Source organism: Monodon monoceros, unplaced genomic scaffold (genome assembly GCF_005190385.1).
Source record: "Monodon monoceros isolate NGI ecotype Baffin Bay Population unplaced genomic scaffold, NGI_Narwhal_1 Super_Scaffold_15, whole genome shotgun sequence".
In the NCBI taxonomy this organism is placed as follows: Eukaryota; Metazoa; Chordata; class Mammalia; order Artiodactyla; family Monodontidae; genus Monodon; species Monodon monoceros.
In genome coordinates this window covers 9,693,965-9,710,471 of record NW_021703771.1, presented here as the reverse complement: position 1 = coordinate 9,710,471, position 16,507 = coordinate 9,693,965, and the positions used below count along the sequence as shown (strand labels likewise).

Below are 16,507 nucleotides of genomic sequence, written 5' to 3'. Positions count from 1 at the left end.
GCTGGAGGATTTTGAGACCTAAGTATGTTAATATGCTGAGAAAAGAAGGCCAGTAAAGGATGAGATATTAAAAGTTAAAAGAAAGAAGTAAAAATGACAGGCTGGTAGAACGCAGGAAGGAATGACATCCAGTGCCCAGTGGAAGGGATGAGCTTTCAACTGAGAAAAGAAGGAAAGCAGTAAGATGGGTTCAGTTGAAGAAAAGTTTTCAGGTGAGTTGAGAAGCCAAGGATTGTGGTTTTAAAATACCTCCATGGGGGCTTCCCTGGCGGCGCAGTGGTTGGGAGTCCGCCTGCCGATGCAGGGGACACGGGTTCGTGCCCCGGTCTGGGAAGATCCCACATGCCGCGGAGCGGCTGGGCCCGTGAGCCATGGCCGCTGAGCCTGTGCGTCCGGAGCCTGTGCTCCGCAACGGGAGAGGCCACGACAGTGAGAGGCCCGCGTACCGCAAATAAATAAATAAATAAATAAATAATACATAAATAAAATAAAATACCTCCATGGGACTTCCCTGGTGGTGCAGTGGTTAAGAATCCGCCTGCCAATGCAGGGGATATGGGTTCGAGCCCTGGTCTGGGAAGATCCTACATGCCACGGAGCAACTAAGCCTGTGCACCACAACTACTGAGCCTGCGCTCTAGAGCCCGTGAGCCACAACTACTGAGCCGCGTGCCTCAACTACTGAAGCCCACGCGCCTAGAGCCCATGCTCCGCAACAAGAGAAGCCACCGCGGTGAGAAGCCCGCACACCACGACAAAGAGTAGCCCCCACTCGCCGCAACTAGAGAAATCCCACGTGCAGCAGTGAAGACCCAACGCTGCCAAAAGTAAAAGAATTAATTTTTTTTAAAAAAGATTCTGGTTCAAAAGATAAAATGCATATACAAAGCTTTAAAAAAAATAACTCCACAAGTTCTTCAACACTCTTCCCTTCAAAAGGTGGAGCCTATGTCCCCTCCTTTTGCGTGTGGGCTGGGTTTAGTGACCTGTTTCTAAGGAGTAGAATCCAGCAGAAGTGATGGTGTCTGACTGGGTCCCAGGAGGCAGCGTAGCACCTTGCTTGCTCTTTCTGTCTCAGATGACTCACACTGGGGGTGCCAGCTGCCGCATGGTGAGGACACTCAGAACCCAGTACAAGGCCCAGTGGGGAGGAACGAGGCCTCCAGCCAGCAGCCACATGAGTGGGATCAGAAGCTGGTCCTCCAGCCCCAGGCAGACCTTCAGATGACCGCGGCCCCGGCCAGCAGCGTCACTGAAACCTCCTGAGAGATTCTGAGCCAGAATTGCCCGGCTGAGGCCCTCCTACATTCCTGACCCACAGAAACTGTCAGATGACAGATATTTGTTATCTGAAGCTGCTGCCTTTGGAGGTAATTTATTATGTGGCAGTAAATAACTGATTAAAAAATCTTAAGTGTTTTTGATTTTCTCTGTGACATGGGAGTCAGGTTCATTGCTGAGACTAAGAAAAAAATAGAGTAAAAGACTTGAGAATGGGCTTCCCTGGTGGCACAGTGGTTGAGGATCCGCCTGCCAATGCAGGGGACGCGGGTTCGTGCCCCGGTCCAGGGAAGATCCCACATGCCGCGGAGCGGCTGGGCCCGTGAGCCATGGCCGCTGAGCCTGCGCATCCGGATCCTGAGAAAAATAGTCACTGAGAACTCATAGAAGGGATCTGGGCTTTGGTGAGGATCACCTCAGGTTGGACAGGACTCGTGTACTCTCCCTAGTTTACAAGGTGGTTTTTCCTTTGAGTGCTGTTCGGCAGCCCAAGTGTAGGACTGAAAATGTGCTGTTGACTTGATCTAGGCTTGAGATTTCAACAAGCTGAGTCAAAGGGATCTGGGAATTGGGAGTTTGGGCACAAAAGAGGCCCAGGCTGTGTTATCTCTCAGACACTTTTAGTTGAAGGAATGGAAATCCTAATTCAAGCTGGCTAAACATCATAATGTATTAGTGAAAAGTCCAGAGACGGGAGGCTTCAAGCAGGAGCTGATATCCAGCTGTCCACTAATCTCACCCAAGACTCGTTTCTTTTCCACTCTCTACTCTGCCTTTCATACCAGTTTTATCCTAAAGCTGGATCTGCGAATAAAATCATACAATGAAATGATTACCAGTAACAACGAGGGTTACATGCTTCTTTTTTTTTTTTTTTTTTGCAGTACGCGGGCCTCTCACTGTTGTGGCCCCTCCCGCTGCGGAGCACAGGCTCCGGACGCCCAGGCTCAGCGGCCATGGCTCACGGTCCCAGCCGCTCCGCGGCATGTGGGATCTTCCCGGACTGGGGCACGAACCCGTGTCCCCTGCATCGGCAGGCAGACTCTCAACCACTGCGCCACCAGGGAAGCCCTACATGCTTCTTCATTCACATGAAGCAAGAAAGAAAATGATCTTTTCCTCTTTCCATCATGGAAATACAGGCTTCATTTGGAACCAGACTGAGTCACATATCCACGCCTGAACCAACCCCCATGGCCAAGGGAATGCCATTAGACTTCAGCACAATCAGCACCCGCCCCTAAAGTTAGAGGTGAAGGAGTCAGTGCCCCTAAGCCTCATGGGAATGGATGCCGAGGGAGCCATTGGTGACGTCCACACAACACGTCAAGATATGAGCACAAAGAAAAGAACTCATTTGGAAGATGAAGAAACTCGGGCACAGAGGAGCTGTGTGACTTGCAAAGTCACAGTTAGCAAACGGCAGACCGAAGGCTTGAATCCAGGTCTTCTAGCTCTGTGGTCCCAGGATCTTTCTGCTACATCAAGGTGCCTCTCAATGACTTATTTAAAAGATCTTACAAATTGGTCATTGAAGAGGCACTAGCAGTTATTTTGAAAACTCAGGAAAAAGAATTCATTGCAGAGAACAGATAACGTACTTTGGTTGCCTCAGTTAATGCGATTTTATTACAAAACTAAGTAAAAACTGAACCATTAAATAGAAATTGGAGCTATTGTCAAAAGAAGATGAAAATGCATGCCAGGGCTTCCCTGGTGGCGCAGTGGTTGGGAGTCCGCCTGCCAATGCAGGGGACACGGGTTCGTGCCCCAGTCCGGGAAGATCCCACATGCCGCGGAGCAGCTCAGCCCGTGTGCCGCAACTACTGAGTCTGCACTCTAGAGCCTGCGAGCCACAACTACTGAAGCCTGTACACCTACAGCCTGTGCTCCGCAACAAGAGAAGCCACTGCAATGGGAAGCCCACGCACTGCAACAAAGAGTAGCCCCCACTCACCGCAACTAGAGAAAGCCCGCGTGCAGCAACGAAGACCCAACACAGCCAAAAATAAAAATAAAATAAAATAAATAAATTTTTTAAAAAAAGAAAATGCATGCTAGAGAAGGAAAAAACAAATATCCATGGTACCTACGTTATAAAATTGTTTTGAGGATTAAATAGAGCACAGAGAGAGAGAGAGAACACTTCGCTCATAATGTAATAAATGCATTTGCACATAATGCGATAAACTTCATTATTATTTTCTGGCAAACTTTGAGTCAGGTACCATGATCAGGGTCACAAATCAATCCAAGCAGAATACTAAAGGGATGATTGGTGAGCTCTTGGAAAAGAAAATACTGATCACTAAGGAGCCACCACTGGGTCACTAAGCCCCAAAATAGCAAATTTCTCAACATCATTTTCGACCGTGTATACACAGTATATTTGGTATATCAGGATTTCAGCAAGGTCTCCCATGATGTCCTTTTAGACAGGATGGAGAGAGATGAACTGGATGTGCAATTAGGTGGATTTGTCATCACTAAACTTCAGTGTCATAGCATGCTGATTCATGGACCTAGTCATTAAGCAAGCACTGTGCCAAGCACCGCAGCAGACGTTGAAGACATAAACATGAAACCCTGCTTGCACCTGGGTAAGCTTCTGCTGGCTTGGAGGGTGATATGGTGTTGTCCTGAAGCATTTACTGGACAGCCTGCAGGCAGTATCCTGGAACTGGGCTTCAAGCATCAGCTGGGTTGGTTGAACTCTTGGTCTGAAAGACCCTGGTCCAGCCCTGACATTTTATGAGTCCTTTATTTATTTATTTATTTTGCTGTTAAAATGACAGTAATTTTATTAAAGTTCCATATAGTACAAATCAGTAAAACAGACTAGAAATAAAATAATACTTGGAATTCGAAATAATACAAGAATAACATAGTTATTCCATGTAAACCACAAAACAAACCTTGTATGGCTGAAATAAGGGATCTAATTTTTATTTGACTTGAGAGATTACACTAGCTGTGACACACGACTTCACACCAGTCTCACTGCAAATCATCTGGCTTTTATAACCTCGACTTTTCTCACACATATTAAATCATATAGAAGGAAACCTTTATGAAACAAAGACCTTCCACCAATATCACATCTTAATATAGTACTCATTATAAATGTTTCAAGTGCACAGTTTGTTTTAGAAAAATAAGCTAAAAACCAATGAACGATCACAGAAAACAGTAGAGCTTCTGAACATCAAAGGCATATTTCAGGAATGCAGTGGGCACGTGGTTGCCTTTAAACTTAGAACAGAAAGTAATACAGTGAAAGAAAGTTTGGGAAGATACTAACAGGCTACAGTTCCTAGGCCTCATCAGAGTTCAAATCTCAAGCTAAACGGCTGAAAATGAGGGGAAATTGGGCAAGCCCAGCAATTCCCATGTCTGGACGTGCCGCGTGGGCCCTTGTCCTGTTACTTTGACAGCTGCCGAGACTTCACACGTTTTCATCCCCTCCCTGTACTTTCTCTGCGCCCACTCGTCTCTTACAGCCAAACTCGAGCACTACTTCCTCTAAGAAGCTTTTCCTGAGGCATCCCCTCCCTGGTCCCCTCAAATGGCCCCCGCCCACACAGAGGATTGATTAAGGCCCCGCCTCTGTGCTTCTATAAACCCTGGTATGAATCGCTAACATAGTTTGATTTTTCAGGCTACTAGGTTTTATTCCATTATTGGCCCATAATCTTTCTCATTAAGTAAACTGTGAGCTCCTTGAGAACAAGAACTATGTTTAATTCATTGTTGGACACCAGAGTCTTCCATAGTGGTTGACACAAGTGACATACTTAAGAATTGTTTGTTAAATGAATGAATGGATGGGTGGATGAGAGCAATAACTGATATTTACTATTAAAATGGTTTGAACCATTGGCTCTCCTTCGTGCATTATAATTATAATTGGTTGGAAACTGTGATGAGAATTGGCTGTATCCAAGTGAGGCGGTGGGGTGAGGGGTGTATTTCTTGCACATTTGAGGAGTATCTTCATAATCAACAATTTGGTTTGGTTCATCCTTTTCGTCCCTTACTCTGAGAATAGTAGATAAATTGCAGGAAAATAAAACATTATTTTAAAAAATCTATTCAACAGATATTAACTGAGCATCTACTGTCCAAAGTGGTATGTGTCCTATCCTCAAGGAGACTATAGTTTATTTTTTTTTATTTTTATTGGAATATAGTTGATTTACAATGTTGTGTTAGTTTCATGTGAGTCGGTTATACATATACATATATCCACTCTTTTTTATTTTTTTAATATTTATTTACTTATTTGGTTGCACCAGGTCTTAGTTGCAGCAGGCAGGCTCCTTAGTTGTGGCATGTGAACTCTTAGTCGCGGCATGCATGTGGGCTCTAGTTCCCTGACCAGGTATCGAACCCGGGCCCCCCTGCATTGGGAGCGTGGAGTCTTAGCCACTGCGCCACCAGGGAACTCCCTATCCACTCTTTTTTAGATTCTTTTCCCATATAGGTCATTACAGAGTATTGAGTAGAGTTCCCTGTGCTGTACAGTAGGTCCTTATTGGTTACCTATTTACATATAGTAGTGCGTATATGTCAGTCCCAATCTCCCAATTTATCCCTCCTCCCCCCTTACCCCCTGGTAACCATAAGTTTGTTTTCTACATGTGTGACTCTATTTCTGTTTTGTAAATATTTTATTTGTACCATTTTTTTTAGATTCCACATATAAGCGATACATGCTATTTGTCTTTTCTGTGTCTGACTTACTTCACTCAGTGTGACAATCTCTGGGTCCATCCATGTTGCTGCAAATGGCATTATTTCACTCTGTTTTATGGCTGATTAACACTTCATTGTATATATGTGTAGCACATCTTCTTTATCCACTCATCTGTTGATGGACATTTTATATATCCATAATGCTGCCTTATTGAAAACGGTCGTCACTGAGTTCAGTCTGTAGGAAAGATCAGTTTTCTCTTGCTTACTTTTTCACCACAAGCCCCAGCATTATCGATATAACATCCCAATATTAAGTACGGATTTGGAATCAGGCAAATTGGGTAACGTTTTATAGTCTCTCTTTCTTACCTATAGAATGAAGATAGATAATAATCCCTACCTCCTGGGGTTCACTTTACTATTAAAGTGGGATAAATTATATAAAATACTTAGAACCCTGCCTGACATAAGGTTTTTCAGTAGGCAGTCAGTATTCCTCTTAGCATATAAATATATGTCTACATGGTATTTTTCTAAGCCTTTTCTTCTGTAGACTAAAATAGATATTTTCTGTGGATAATTTTGTTGCCCAGATTCAAGGGATTTGGATAGATTTTTAACCATTAATCCCACAGAATTCGAGGACTCCAATAGCACAGAATCCAGACTGAGTCCATACAACATGTTCTTTTTTTCCAGGCTCTCATCAATCTTTCATGGCCTTTCCTGGCCAAGTGTAATATAAATACTTGAATGAGCTTCTTGGTGCTGACATTTAGAAGTTCACAGCATTCATCTGCACTTAATATTTGTCACTGAAAAGGCCTGGCAACATTGCGGTCGGTTCCTCCTACTGCCAAGGTGTTAATGGTTTTAAAAAAAAAAAAAAAAAAAAAAGGACAGGTTCTGCCAAGCTTGGTTAATTTAAGATCAGCTCCCTAAAGGGCATAAGCCAAAAAGATCTGTGCCACGTGGTTTTGTTATTGTACCCTGTATACACGTATTTCCAACATAAAAATTTGTGATGTTTATAGATAACTGAATTCGGTTCAGCAGGATATTTTATTTAGGCACTGTGTCAATCAACTCAGGATGCCATACAAAATACCATGTGGCTGAGTAGCTTAAAAAACAGGAATTGATTTTCTCACAGTTCTGGAGGCTAGAAGTCCGTGGTCAGGGTGCCAGCAGGGGTAGGTTCTGGTGAAGGCTCTCTTCCTCGTTTGCAGACAGTCACCTTTTCACTGTGTCCTTGCGCGTGGCCTTTCCTTCATATATGCTCACAGAGACAGAGAGCCCGATCTCTCTTTCTTCCTCTTCTTGGCAGGCCACCAATCCTATTAGGTTGAGACCCTACCTTTATGGCCTCATTTAACCTTAACTAATTCCTAAAAGCCCTGTCTCCAAATACAGTCACGTGGGAGGTATGGATTGGGGGAGGACACAGTTCAGTCCATTGCAGGCACTTTTCCATGTCTAAAATGGGGAGAGGAATTTCAGATAAGTAGTCTGCAACCAAGGTATTGAGGATCCTAAACCCTAATAGAAATAGTATTATCCCACAATAAGACTATATGGCCTAATAAACATCAAGTTTCTTTCATTTTGACCACAATTTTATAATACTGATTATCTCATTAAACAATTAAAAGCTCTAATTGGACTTTGAATATACCTAGGTGCTAAGTTAATAAATGCCATTTACTTGCTTAACTAATTTTTTTTTAATAAATTTATTTATTTTTGGCTGCCTTGGGTCCCTGTCGCTGCACGTGGGCTTTCTCTAGTTGTGGCAAGCGGGGGCTACTCTTCGTTGCGGTGCGCGGGCTTCTCGTTGTGGTGGCTTCTCTTGTTGCGGAGCACAGGCTCTAGGCGCACGGGCTTCAGTAGTTGTGGCTCACGGGCTCAGTAGTTGTGGCTCGCGGGCTCTAGAGCGCAGGCTCAGTAGTTGTGGTGCACGGGCTTAGTTGCTCTGCGGCATGTGGGATCTTCCCGGACCAGGGCCCGAACCCGTGTCCCCTGCATTGGCAGGCGGATTCCCAACCACTGTGCCACCAGGGAAGTCCGTGCTTAACTAGTTTTTAACTCCACCACCACCGTTAAGTTTTCTTGCTAAGAATATCAAACGTAAATCTAATGAACCCTTTAGGATCTCGAGTCTAGATACTACCAGTGTGCAGGAAATACAGGGGACATAACTCTATGTTAAATGATGCCTCAGTCTACAAACTCCAGAATGTAGGTCCATCTACGGGACAAAATCCCAGGTTCTTCAATTGACACACACAACTATCGATACACACAACAACTTAAAATAATGTTCAGCGACCCTAGCATGTAATCCGAAATGTTGCATACTGTACGATCCTTTGGCGCCAAAGTGCAGAAGGGGTGCTGGTCTCCATGGGACAAGCTTCAGCAGTCATTGCAGTGCAGCCTCACAGGACCACGCATGGGCCTGAACACCTGTGGGTCACACGCACTTCTGTGGTCAGCACATATTGAATGAGCATAGATGTTGCACTGGCTACTGGAAATAATAAAGGGGAATAAAACATGAGTTTTCAGGGAGACTATGGAGTCAGAATTAGCAAACTTGAATTAGAGAACGAGTACCTCTTAAAACACAAAGTACTAGCTTTGAGGACAGTAAAGATTCTGAAAAGACAGAGTTCAAAATGCATTTTTGTCATACACTACAATATATATAAACCCAACTTGTCTATTTCTGGGACAGTGTGCAAGGATTTAGCGACAAGAAGATACATAATAAGTTGAACAGGTAAGTTGTGAAATTGTGTGTTCAGTATGATCTCATTTCTATAATATATTAAAAATATATACAGAAAAAAATAATTAGGATATTTACCAAAATATTAATGTTGATCATCTCTATATAGAAGGATTATAAGTAATTTTACTTTCTTTGTAATATTTTTAAAAAATTTTTAACAATGACACAAATTTTGTAATCAGGAAATAAATTCCCTTTTTTTTTTTTTGCGGTACGCGGGCCTCTCACCGCTGCGGCCTCTCCCGTTGCGGAGCACAGGCTCCGGACGCGCAGGCCCAGTGGCCATGGCTCACGGGCCCAGCCACTCCACGGCATGTGGGATCCTCCTGGACGGGGGCACGAACCCGTGTCCCCTACACCAGCAGGTGGACTCTCAACCACTGCGCCACCAGGGAAGCCCTAAATTCTCTTTTTAACTTAAAAAAATTTAAGGCACATGAAGCTTCCTATCTAGATACAGCCTTGTATGAAAATCATATCTCAGCACTTTTCTATTTCACTGTAAAAGGGATCATTTCAATGGCTGTGTTTCTCTATATGATGTTAGAACTATTGAAATGTAAGTTTTTCACTCCCCAAATATTTAGTCCTATTTCAATAAGACGTTTCATTTAGACATAAAATTTCACAAGAATACAGCCTGGGAATGGTCTAGCTATCTATGGACAGAAGCTATTTAAATGTGTGATGCAGGGAATTCCCTGGCGGTCCAGTGGTTAGGATTCCACGCTTCCATTGCAGGGGGCATGGATTCGATCCCTGGTTGGCAAACTAAGATCCCACAAGCTGCGCGGTGCCCCCCGCCCCCCAAAAAAATGTGTAACACAATTATAAACCCCTATGAAAATGTTTCTGCAGGTATGCTGGTATCCTCCTGGGCATCACAAATACCTTTGCCACTATACCTGGAATGATTGGGCCCATCATTGCTAGAAGTCTGACCCCTGAGGTAAGTAGATAATTTGCCTATAAACTGAAAAGCTCTAAACAGTTCATTTGAAGGTACACACCTGTGTCAAAGTTGAGTATATTTTAATTAAGGATAAAATTCTGAATGTCTATTCTTATGCAATTATTTACAGCAACAAAAAGCTAAATACCGTAATAGGTAGGAAAGTATATTTTCAAAGAACACTTTCAATTTTAGACAGAACAACAGAACTAAGTTAAATGAAGATCTTGTAACTGAAACCACACAAGTACTTAAAAGTTGTGATATTATACCAGATAAATAACTTGTATCTTTGGTTTGAACAAATAAAAATTGGCAATGTAGAATTATTCCAGAAATGGAACCACGAAAGTGTCAGGAAATCAGGTGAGAATGAATAAGAACAGTTGAAATAATCAAGAACGTTTAGAAGAGCAGAATACTTAGGAGGACGTATAGGTGTCTTCACAGATTTGAAAGATGGTGACTTATTCTCGGTAGTTCCACAAAGCCAGATGGAGAGAAGGTACGAGGAGACAATAGGCAAGTTTTCTGTTTAGAGCTGTTACTGTGTGGAACGGGCTGCCCTTTGAGTTAGTGAGCCCTGAAACGGTCAAACATGTATTCAACTGGCATTTCTTGAGTGCTTATTACTGTGACAGATACTAAGGATTCAAAGGCAAAATTATAAGATTCTACACTTGAGAAATTCATTATTTAGATATTATATGTAAAAGGACTTCCCTGGTGGCGCAGTGGTTGAGAGTCCGCCTGCCGACGCAGGGGACACGGGTTCGTGCCCCGGTCCGGGAAGATCCCACATGCCGTGGAGCGGCTGGGCCCGTGAGCCATGGCCGCTGAGCCTGCGCGTCCGGAGCCTGTGCTCCTCAGCGGGAGAGGCCACAACAGTGAGAGGCCCGAGTACCGCAAAAAAAAAAAAAAAAAAAAAATAGAGATTATATGTAATGAAAGTACAGTGTGACAAAGCTGCAGAAAAATGTATGCTCTTGCTGTGGACACAGAGGAGGGAACAACCAGTTTGCGGAGAAGGAGCCTGGAGGAGTGAGCCAGGGTGTGGGAAGGGCTGGTATCCGGCCTGTGTCAGGGCACTGAGGCCCCGGAAACACGGTGGGCCCGGGGCTGTGTGGCCTGAAGCAGAGACACTGAGTTATATTGTGTAAGAAATCAAATTCAGCGACCTCAAAGGCCCTTTCCAACTCCAGTTTTCTACTGCTTAAGAAAATCTAAAGGACTAGTGAAATGTGTTCTTCAAGAGGCTGACTTAAACCTCTAAAAGAGACTTAATTTTCTCTGTTTTGTCTCTGTGATGAAATTAACACTATCTAATCCTTAGAATTTCAGTATATGCCTACAAATTGTCTTATTACCAAATACTCTGACTTCAGACACAGGGGTGTTCACTGCAGGTGGTGCTCTACCATTTCTAATTCCTTACTCAAGTGAATCAGTGCCTCCTTGTTACCGTTTTCTCTCACTTAACAGAAAGGGATGTTGGGACCGCTCGGTATGTCCCATCACAGATGTTTACCCTTATCTTCATGGAGCATTGTGGCGACACAGGAACCTAAGTCAGCACACTACCACGAGTAATTTCATTCATTATCACTAGTCCTGGCACTTCTGCTGGGAAGATCTGGACTCCTGAATTCAAGTCTTGAATGTTTGTAAAGTGGGAACTGAACTGGATTTCAGATCTATTGTTACAGCTTTTGTTTAATGTTATTAAAAAAGGCCATTATTTTTAAAAAGGAGAAACACATTTACCTGTACAATTGTAATTGCTTACAATTAAAGTTTACCGCACTTTATAATTTATAATTTATTTGTTATAAATAAATAATGAAATAGGGAGTCCCTGGCAGTCCAGTGGTTAGGATTTGTCGCTTTCACTGCCATGGCTCAGATTCAGTCCCTGGTCGGGGAACTGAGATCCCACAAGCTTCGCAGTGTGGCCAAATAATAATAATAATAATAATGAAATAAAGGTCAAAGTGTGTCTGAGGTTCAATTCCGTTACAGACACAACAGCATTCTCTAAAAACTGGTGGAGTTTTTGTTAAAAAACAAACCAGGAGCTTTGTGCGATTTCTGGTACAGTTGATTGATTTTAAGTCACCCGTTGCCTCCAGGTAACACTGGGGTATTATTTTATCCTGCAGGTCACACAGAGCAGCTTTTTCTTAGAATCCTAAGAAGCTGTCTTAAACCTGTCTCTCGGGTATATCATGTAATTAGTAATTACTGACCGACTTCTGCTCTAGGATGGTAACACGTTGTTAGCAAGCATATCTAAATAGTCCCTAAAATTTAAGATGGTTTCTAAGATTTTTTTTTCCACCAGAATACATTCATCTCAGATAAGTATAATTGACCACAGAGTACTCCTTTCTTTCTCCGTGTTTTTCCTTTTTTCCTAAATAAATGACTTCATGCCAACTTGCTGGTGCCTTTCCTTTTTCTTCCTCATTGCCAAATCAGCTACTTGGTTTCTTCTTTTCTAACTGCTGCAAATGAAGCACTCTGGTTACATTGAAGTTGTGAAAATCCAAACAAAAACGTTGTTAAAGATAGTCACACGACCCAGAGGTTTAGATAACTACTGGATATTTTTATACCACTGGATTACACACTGTGTCTTGTTGATCTCTTACGGACAGATCCCATCTATGTTCTGTGTTGTGTGCCAGTCAAGAGCCCTGCAGGATCTTTCAGGCCAGGCTGAACCTGTGTCCATCTTACCTCATCCTTACTTGATCTGCCCCCGACACCCCATACCTGAGAACTTGGGAGATGATGTGCAGGCATAATACTAACACTTTCCTAGTAACGCATGAGTTGAGGACATGCCAGTGTTTTACTTTTAGTAAACTTTTTTACTGAAGTGTAACATGCATTTTTTAAATGCACAAATCCTAAGTACACAAGCTGGACAGATTTTCAGAAAGTACATCTGTGTGACCAGTGCCCACCCAATCAAGAAACAGCACGTTATCTCCCTCACAAAGCCTCCAGGTAGCCCTTCCTTTCTCTTTCACCCCCACCAAGAGGAACCACTCTCCTTTTTGACACCGTAGATTATTTTTGTCTGATTATGGGCTTTATATCAGTGGAGTCGTTCAGTGTGCACTCTTTGTGAGGCGTATCGATGTTGTTGTGGGCCATTCGTTGTCGTTGCTGTAAGTAGTCCATGGAACACATATGCCACCATCTCACTGTTGATGGACATTTGGGTTGTTTCCAGTTTTTATGAATAATGCTACTGCCATATAAAAATAATCTTGTGACACCACCTTTTTTTAAAGCGGATTACAAACAAAATCCTTTTTCATTTGCATTTTTTCTTTCCTTCTCTGCAGAACACTGTTGGAGAATGGCAAACTGTTTTCTGCCTTGCTGCTGCTGTCAACGTGTTTGGTGCCATTTTCTTCACATTGTTCTCCAAAGGTGAAGTACAAAACTGGGCTGTTAGGGATCACGGTGAACCCAGAAACTGAAGGAACCAATAAATAATCCTGTCTCGATGTATTTTTGTTTATCATGTAACCTAGCAGTGCCTTTGATATTTTAATGTGTAAGCAATCTATATATAAGAAAAAATTGTACTGTATTAAATTTTTAAGGCCTGTAATCATGAAATGTCACTAGTTGCCAGATTAGTAAAATTAGCTGTTTTTAATTATTAATAACACATTTGCTGGAACTTACAATTCAGGGTCACATACCTGGCTGCAAATCAGGCAGTCTGAAAGAGGGGAGTTCTGTTTATTTTTAAGACCATACTTAAAGGGACGAGCAGAAACGGACCCCTCTATACCTTTGCTTAAGCTGGATAATAATTCTCAGGTCTTGGTAAACACCTTTTTCTGTACACTTTCCTCAAAAACTTATCTGTCATCAACATTCCCTGACACTTAGATCTCAAACTTCAGCATCTCCACGGAGCTGCCAGCCACTGTATCATTCAGCCTGGCAACTTCACTGAGGGAAGCGTGCCCAGGCCGCTGCCAGGCGTTCCCTCTCTGGCTTCAGGGACAGTGCCCAGCACTTACCAGAGGCAGCATCCAAGACCAGGGTCAGCGCCAAGGCTTTGGATGGTGTCATTCCCCTGGGGCTGTTAACGAGTGGCCGAAGCCCTGAGCCGGCAGGGACAGCGCAGTCCGCAGCCATGGCTTCCATGCCCCTCACCCTTCCCTTCCCAGAACGCTGGAAGACTGACTGGCATGTAACCTGCAAAAGAAAGTATGATGCCCAATTAGCCACAAGTAACATCATCCCACCTTCGTGTGGGATCAGAGTATACATTTTCAAGTCCTGTGTTCTATGAGCTCCACCAGGATAATTAAATTTAAAAGAAGCACTCTCACATGTTTTCTCTCTGTCTTACGTGTCAGTGTCTGGTCGCAGCTCAAGGTTAGGGTGACTCTTACTTCTGCAGCACCTGCAACCAGTGGGGTGACCGTCTTTACTGCTGGTCTCTGAAAGCTCATTCTGCCAGTTTTTCCTGGGCCATCGTCCAGTGGTTTTTGAGCGTGCTTCGAGGGCATTTATGTGGTTTGGAACTTGATTTACGTTTTGTTGTGTATGTTCAACACTACCTGTAACATCTTAACTAAAGCTATTTAATGTAATATGACGTGTACACATTTCTGTAAATTTATTTTTAAATCTGTAAATAACTTTAAGTTGCTATGGTGATTTTTCTTTTATAAATTATCAAAATAAACCTTTTTGGATTGATTATTTTTGGATCTGACAGCCCTGTGACACCTTCTAGTAGCCACAGTGGCTATTTTATATCTTCTCTTTCATCCTCCTCAACCACTGATCTACCTCTACCCACATCTCTGCCACCATTCAGCCAGGATACGTAGGTCCTCTAAGTGATGCAGCATCAGAAACCTCTACTGCCATCAGCCTGCCCTTCCTGACTCTGAAATGGGTCCACTCCTCCCGCTAAAGCATATGCCTGCATCCCTGATTATGTCCTCTCACCTCCTCCAGACCTTGCTTCAGTAACTCCTCTTGCACAGTCTCCACCTCTCTTCTTGTTCTTTCCCTTCTGTCTCAAAGACACACAAGCCTTCTAGCCTTTAAAAAAACAAAAATACCTAACCCTCCTGGGGGCATGAAAACACACACATCCCCTGGTGGCCCAGGGGTTAGGACTCGGGGCTTTCACTTCCATGGCCCGGGTTCAGTCCCCGGCTGGGGAGCTAAGATCCCACAAGCCGCACGGCGCGGCACGCACACACAAAACATATGTATGTAATATTTCTAGAATGATCCTCAAGAAACTGGAAACAGTGGTTCCTTCTAGAGAGAAAAAATAGGCAACCAGGGCTGGGACGGGGAATTCATTTTCACCTTGCCAAATGTGACGGTATAACCTATTCAAATAAAAACATCATTTAAAAAAGCAAGACACCTGCTGCTCAAGCTACTACTGTGTGATCACCCCCAGGCTTTCCACTGCACGACGGACATGCCCAGCGAGCTGTCTTCACTGCATCTGAGAAGTTTAAATCCAGCCTCACACTCTCACCCTCACCCCTCACCCCCAATAAAACCAGCTCTTCTGTCCAGCTTCCCACCTGTGCTGGGTCATTGGTCCAAGTACAATGCATCCCCTCTCCCGGATCAGGATGCTCCCCCGAGGTGAACCCGCTCCCCGCACCTCCCTTTGCCCACCCGGGAATCAATCCCTTAGCCCAGCAGCCTGTCCTGCTCACTCCTAGGCTCGGTCCGCTCCATCCTCATCTCCCACACCTGTTTCAGCTACATCCGGGGACTTCCCGCACTCTCCATTTTCCCCTCCCCCTCCATAGCTTTACGAACGTCCTTCCCTGAGCCTGGAAGTTTGCACTTCATCTGCTTCAGGACCCTCGATTTCTTCTACCCTCTGTGATCTAGATGTGGTCTCTTCCTTTGATCCACTAAAACACCATATTATTTATTAATTTTGAGTTTTTTGCTTTGTTTTAAACTTGAGGACTCAGGCTCAGTGATGAAGAAAGGATCATTCATTCATTCAACAAACATGAATATCTACTCTTTGCTCGGCTGTAAGGATACACAGATATGTGTTTGACACAGTCCTCTTCCTCCTGGAAGTCTCCCTGGAACTGTCAGCCTCCCGGATCTCCCAGGTCCTCCCCAGCATTCTCTGTACAATACACAGGAACACATGTCTGTGTCTGTCTCCCTGTTAGATTCACCACAAGCATCTTTTTATTTATTTTATTTATTTATTTTTGGCTGTGTTGGGTCTTTGTCACTGCGTGCAGGCTTTCTCTAGTTGCAGCGAGCGGGGGCTGCTCTTCATTGCAGTGCGCGGGCTTCTCATTGCGGTGGCTTCTCTTGTTGCGGAGCACGGGCTCTAGGTGCGCGGGCTTCAGTAGCTGTGGCTCACGGTCTCAGTAGTTGTGGCTCACGGGCTCTAGAGCGCCGGCTCAGTAGTTGTGGCGCACTGGCTTAGTTGCTCCGTGGCGTGTGGGATCTTCCCGGACCAGGGATCGAACCCATGTCCCCTGCATCGGCAGCTGGATTCTTAACCACTGCGCCACAAGGGAAGTCCCACACCACAAGCATCTTGAGGGTGATGTCCATTTGATTAATCTCAGCATGATCTTCCTCATAACAATATGTGTTGTCTTAACATTTTAGTTGCTTAACAAATATTTAGTAAATAACCCTTTGTTAAATGAATGGAATTTTTAAAATCTCATATATTGTTTTTTTTTCAATAGGTTGTTTTCTTCTCAAAAAAGTAGTTTAAATGTGCA

General features: G+C 43.7%; 1 protein-coding gene across 4 annotated transcripts in view; it reads left to right on the top strand.

The window, feature by feature from the left end:
- Positions 1 to 14,463, top strand: part of SLC17A5 (solute carrier family 17 member 5) — a 58,781-nt gene extending 44,318 nt beyond the window's left edge. For 3 of the 4 annotated variants that reach the window (XM_029224031.1, XM_029224029.1, XM_029224030.1), the window contains exons 10-11: positions 9,632 to 9,722; positions 13,082 to 14,413. In XM_029224031.1, coding sequence (XP_029079864.1) covers positions 9,632 to 9,722; positions 13,082 to 13,219 — 229 coding nt within the window. In that variant the 3' untranslated portion in view covers positions 13,220 to 14,413. Of the gene's footprint in view, positions 1 to 9,631; positions 9,723 to 13,081 lie in introns of all 4 variants that reach the window. The other variant, XM_029224028.1, reaches the window with a different exon arrangement.
- Positions 14,464 to 16,507: the final 2,044 nt, after the last annotated feature.